The sequence below is a fragment of the Curcuma longa genome, chromosome 5 (genome assembly GCF_044706935.1).
Source record: "Curcuma longa cultivar G26 ecotype Majalengka, Jawa Barat chromosome 5, ITB_CL_G26_1.1, whole genome shotgun sequence".
NCBI lineage: Eukaryota > Viridiplantae > Streptophyta > Magnoliopsida > Zingiberales > Zingiberaceae > Curcuma > Curcuma longa.
The window spans coordinates 4,230,553-4,236,753 of NC_133865.1; the positions used below are offsets into that span (position 1 = coordinate 4,230,553).

At 32.9% G+C, this 6,201-nt stretch overlaps 1 protein-coding gene across 1 annotated transcript; it reads right to left on the reverse strand.

Moving 5' to 3' along the window:
- Positions 1–597: 597 nt before the first annotated feature.
- Positions 598–4,543, reverse strand: LOC141829571 (small ribosomal subunit protein eS25-like). Its single transcript, XM_074717081.1, has 4 exons — positions 4,503–4,543; positions 4,314–4,388; positions 4,092–4,226; positions 598–938 (listed from the first exon to the last, which is right to left on the reverse strand). The coding sequence occupies exons 1-4, from the start codon at positions 4,503–4,505 to the stop codon at positions 825–827; spliced, it is 327 nt and encodes a 108-aa protein (XP_074573182.1). The 5' UTR covers positions 4,506–4,543; the 3' UTR covers positions 598–824.
- Between the last annotated feature and the right edge of the window lie 1,658 nt (positions 4,544–6,201).

Consider the following 6,201-nt stretch of genomic DNA (forward strand, 5'->3'; position numbering starts at 1 on the left):
AGAATTAGTATTCAACGTCATTAATAATAAAATAATCTTTAGTTTTTTTATTTAACTATCAAAAATATATATATTTTTTCCATTAATAAGTGAGTAATTCCGTTGAGATAACTTGAAAGGATAAAATAGATGTTTTAATTTAGGATAAAAGCATTTTAGATTAAGGTATTTTAGTTCTGACAGAGGCATTTTAGAATGTATTTTGATGTTCATAAAATGTTAGAAGGTATTTTAGAATGTAATTAGATCAAGTTGCAGGGACAAGTACCTTCACAAGGTGATACATAAGTTGGATAAGTAAGAAATGCTGTCTTTTATGATAATACCATGATCATATATCTTCTCATTCGTCAACAAAGCATGATCTATACGAAAATAAATAAAGAAAAATATTATATTCAATATCACACACATGGAACGATTAGTTTGAGAGAGAAAAATGCATTGGAAAAATAATTGTAAGGTGGTCTCCTCTCAACCTCTAATTAAACATAAAATAGCACTGGGAAAGAGCCCCTGAATTATCAATGCATGAGGAAGGAAAGGAGAAAATAGAAGAACGGCAAGGAGAAAATGCTAGCAAAGAAATCGAGGATATGACTCAAGGGCAAACACTAATTCGACTTGTACTTCAGGAATTGAAATTTACAAATTCAGTTGCGTAATTAGCAAACAATTACAGGCACTGCATTTTTTACTTGGATAGCATGAGCAAGATTTTAGCAAAGCAAGATAATCTAAAAAGTTATGATTCGATATATTGAATTAAACATTTGATATGTGAGTCTAAGTGGTAATTCCTGGTGAACTTGAGAAGACGATTCTCAAGTGTTCGTGGCTCTGGTGTAGATTTGTTGGCTTGCGTGAGCAGAAACCATCCTGATAGCACCCCGTGCCATCAGATCCTTTATCGCCCTCCTTGCAAGTGATCCATTAATCTGAAGATTGATAAAAACTGTCTCAGTTCAAATAATTATACAAAATTCTTCTATTTGCTAAAGGGAAGGCAATATACTGCTTGCAGCTTATTAATGTCTTGAAGAAATTACTAGGACTTTACACAATGCTAATTCTGAATGTTTTCAATTAGCCTCTTGTGCAAATGCAAAGGAATTTATATTTTGCACTCGATAGATGAATAAGATTATGTGCACTCCTTGGCAAAGTGGCAAGGATGTGGATTGTATAACCTTCTGACAGAGAAATAGATAAATAATTATTCAAAGAAAACCAACTTAGTTTTTTGGATAATAGAATACCAGCATTAGACTTCTAAAACAATTCAAGAATGAGATAAACGAGAGAGAATATAAGCTATCAGTCACCAAGATAGACCAGTAGATAGCAACTCGCCTGTCATTGTGCTAATGCTAAGAAGCAGTAGCAATCAAGAGAAATTTTAGTGCTTGCTCATTCAACACATCATTAAGTTTTCAATCCAAATACATAAAAAGGAAGACAACTAAAACCAACCAAAAGAAGAAAAAAAATTCAGACAGACAAAAAATAAGGGAATACAGCTTTGAGATAATGAATAGAAGGTACAGACTTCTTTTAGACCAATGACAACTAGAGAAATGTCACAGACTATCACAAACCCAAGAAACTGGCAGAGAAATGCCAAATATTATCACAAATTCGTGACTGGCAATTAAGCAAACATTTATAAAATACCAAAACACATTTAGACCTGTTTTCCAGCTTTTATTAGCACACCAAATGAATTATGCTAACAAAAATCATCACTACACCAGAACCTCAACTTCAGGTTAAGCAAATAAATGAAAGTGGCTCATCAAGGAAACTAGGAAAGTTGCTTTATAAGGGCGAAAACAGATCAAAAGTCATAGCTAAGCAACATTAGATATTACAACCACTTCTAATATATATTAATTTCTAAAAAGAGAATTTCATTTTGCCCCTAATTGTTTACCTATTTTTTCATTTTACCCTATAGTTTATAACACTGTATTTTACCCACAGTTTGCTAAACAAAAATAAAATACTCTTCCTCCATCAACACTAACAGAGAGAACGTTGTTCATCCATGTGTAGCACACATGACAAGGCCCAACAGAAGTTTGGGAGACTAAAATTGTGATTTCACCATCTATTTAATTATCTATTAAATTTCAACATGCTTTCTAAGCCTTTCTACTCCTCAACCTTCTTCACAAATTATTTTAATCCCTATTACAATCTATTGTTTGACATACTTGAATCTAAAAAAAGTCCATTTATTAACTATAGATATATTTAAAATGGTTCCTAGAGATCCCTATGGAATCAGAATCTAATCTCAATCTACCCAATTAATCCACCTATGTAAACTTGATTTGTCAAATATACCCACATCTAATTCTCACGCATGCGCTTGGAATGGAGAAATCACTATTTGCAAGAGAGAGAAAAAACAACAGTAAATTCAGCAAGCTGATATTTATTTCTATTTTGGAAACCATTAGAAGAAAAATATAATATTCTAGTTATGTGGGGTGGATAAAATAAAGAAAAGTAGCTAAACTATTGAGCAAAAATGGAATTCTCTTATAAAAATATTACCATTTTCCACATCATATATTAACTCCTTATAATGTTTAACGAACTTCACATCTAGCATTGTCTATAAGTCGAGCTTGACAATGTTCAACCAAGTATATTTGTCTTGAAGAGCCTATTCAAGCTTGTTATTGAAATTCTTGTCAAGCTCAAGCATATTACTGAACTCAAACCAAGATATTATTGTACTTAAAATCTAATTAAAATAATAATTCAATAAATAAAATTTATTATTTTTTATTTTAATATATTATAAATAATATAAAATTATCAAAATTATAAGTTAATGCATTATATTTTTATATAAAGGACAGTCCGATGCACGAAGCTCTCATCAATGCAAGGTTTTAGGAAAGAGTTGGACCACATTAAATCTGTACACAGTCTTATCCTACATTGCATGAGATTGTTTCCGCAACTTGAACCCGTGACCACAATGTCACACGGCAACAACATTAATGTTGCACCAAGGCTCCCCATCCGTTATATTTTTATATATTTAAATATAAAATAAATAAATAAAATTCATATTAGGATTTCAGACAAGTCAACAATCTTTTATTTATGAATTATTCATGAGGTTTGTTCATAAACATTAACGAAATGAACTTACAAGTTTATTTGTTTAGTTTATTTTTACACATCAAACGAATATGAACAAACTTTTATCAAGCTAAATATCAATTTTTTTTCATTAGCATTCTATTCATTGACAACCCTATTTGCATCAAGAAACTATTTTTCAAACACTAAGTTTACATCAATTTCATGTTAAAAAGAAACAGCATAACAAAACACAACATAAAGAGATATTATTTAACTTTAAAACCACAAAATTTACGTACATTTGACAAATTAAGATATAATTTGTTTCCAATCATATGCTATTTCTAAGGATATATCCTGGCCTTTCTTGAAAAAGTCCCCAGATAACAATGACTTGAAGCACTGCTTTTTTTCATACAATATTCTAAAAACCTAAGGACTCACTACATGGATATGCAAAATACAAGACCTCCAATCCTAGGAGGAAAAAAGAGGGTTAAGCTCTTTTACCAAGCATCCTCATACACACCTGCACAACACAGATGCAAAATGAAATGATCAACCATGTGGAATGAATGATGCCTACCTACAAGCTCTTTTACCATTGCTACTGCCAATAGTACCCAAGCTATTGATTCAAATATAAAAGAGAGGCACCGGAACGAATTAATGCATGAGAAAACAAAATCACAACTCAATTAGTTGAATCTTTTTATCCTTTCATCAGCTCAAAATGGTAAAATCATACCTCAAAAGACACCAATCTAGAAGAAGAAACTCGTGTCTTTATAGTTGAAACGCAATCGTCGCAGAAAATATCTGATCTTACCACAATGTCACGCACCATCACAATCAAAAAGAAAAGGATAAGCTTTCAGCCATAAAAATTATCCAAAAACAACAAATTACTTCTGAGCGAGAATATAACATAATTCATCCAGATTCCATATGGAACAGCAGGAAGCAGAAAGGTAAGGATCTCTTACCCGCAATCTCTCAGACAGCACCGAAGGGGTGATCTGCTTGTACTTGGGAACTTCAGATAACATTTTATCATAGGTCGCCTGGTCAAAAAGAACCGCGTTGTTCACCTTCTCCTTCTGCTTTCCCTTGCTCCACTTCTGCAATCCAAACCCCAAGCACCATCACAAAAACAGAGAAGGACGAGCATAGCAAAGACCCTAAGTTAAACCGTAAAGCACTTATACCTTCTTCTTCTGCTTGCCTCCCCCAGATTTGGTCGGCTTCGAGGATGGGGGCGGGGCCTTATCCTTCTTCGGCGCCTGTTACGTGAACGAAAGAATCCCTAAGCAAATCAGATCACCAATAACAAACCAGTAGAAGCCGCCGCCGCCGCCGCCGCGACGACGACGACGACAGGATCGACTGCGGCTTACCATTGCTCTCGAGCCCGACGCTTGAGGAGCAAAAAGGCAACGGGCTTAGGGTTTCTTTAATAAAGTTTTATGTATGTAATACACTTTGTTTATTGTGCAATATTTATGTTAATTAGATTAATTAAATCATACAGTTATTATAAGACTGATTTATCTAAAATAGATAAAAATTAAATCTTCAACATAATAATACTTTCTTTTATAAGAATCAATTAAAATTTTTTAATTTATCTTTTGTGATCATATGATTAATCGTATGAGATCGTTGAAATAATAAATTTTACTATTAAAGATTAACTAAATCATGCTATGAAATTAAATTAGAGTGTGAATAACACTTAAAAAAAAGTGTCTTTTATTATTATTAAAAAGTGTTTCACTTTAAAATTATTAAAATACTATCTTATTTATAATTTTTACCTAAAATATTCTTACATACTCCACTTAAAACTATAGCTCTTGGAATAACTTTAACTAAAACTACAACACCTTAAAATTATTTTGATTTCCACCTTAATAAAGATAAGAATAAAAAACATTTTAAACAAAATATTCTTTTAAAATGAAACAATTTTTGATGATAATAATGATAAAGGACATTCTTTTGATTTTGGACCATTAAATTAACCTATCACTTAATTTCCAATATTTCCTATACTTCAGGTGGGAAACAACAAAATTAGAGAAGCATAATTTTGGCATAATTTTCTTAAACCTCACCTCTGAATACAGCATTTGATTATCTGATCCTATTTCTCACATAACTCTTATTTAAACTGAACTTAAGAAACAATTGAGGCAGGAATCAGCAAATCAACCTCATAAATCTTGAAAGTTTTGCACAAATCAACAAGAATTATAATAGCAATAAGATCAAGTCCGGAAGACATTCTAAAATTTGACTCTCTAAGAACAAAAGATATTACAGATCATCATGCAGCAACAAAATGTTCCAAATATGGCCTCAATTCTTGCTTCCAAATCCACGAGGAGTAGGCCTTGCCGACGTTGAATCTGCAAACTGTCTTCGTTGCTCGGATCTCCCTTTCCTTCGTGCTGTTCCAGGAGGTGCCTGTCAAAATACATATAAACTGTGCCAATGAGTTCCTCAAAGTTAATCATGAACTTTAAGATATGGTTAACAAAACATAGATTACGAAAAAAGATGCCAATGAGTTCCTCCAATCCATCATTTTCTAGATGATCATTCGGGGTAATCTTGCCTATATGATAGCACCACAGTCTTAGAAGAGAGCATGACTATTCTTCTACTAGTGTCAAACAAACTACTACGGCAAACATTAGACAGCAATTATCAAGAAGTTAAATCAGACCACAATTGATACCTTTTGATCAGCTTTCAAAGACTCCTCTAGGTTGCTCAATGCTGGGATCGATCCTCCTTGCATCACACCCAATAGATTCTTCATGCGAACACGCATTTGAAATAACTGCGCAACAAGTTGACTAACCTGCAACATCATAGACCTCTATAGGTTCCAACATAGTTTTTATGCTTGAATCAAAATTGAAAAGCCGAGCAAAAGGACCTGCTGGTTCTGTCTTTCCAGACTCTGTAGCAATTCTCTTTCTCCTAGCAGCTCACTCAGCTAACAGCTCTGGCTGTTTCTTGTTCCTCTGCAGGCTGGAGTTATGAAAACACATACTTTCCAAAGGGATATGACCTTTAGGAATTCAT

What these genes read in the sequence shown, in the direction of transcription:
- LOC141829571 (XM_074717081.1), bottom strand. An exon ending in GAGGCAAGCAGAAGAAGAAG is followed by an intron (nt 4,227 to 4,313) that starts GTATAAGTGCTT and finishes TTTGGATTGCAG; the next exon opens with AAGTGGAGCAAGGGAAAGCA. An exon ending in TGCTGTCTGAGAGATTGCGG is followed by an intron (nt 939 to 4,091) that starts GTAAGAGATCCT and finishes ATCAATCTTCAG; the next exon opens with ATTAATGGATCACTTGCAAG.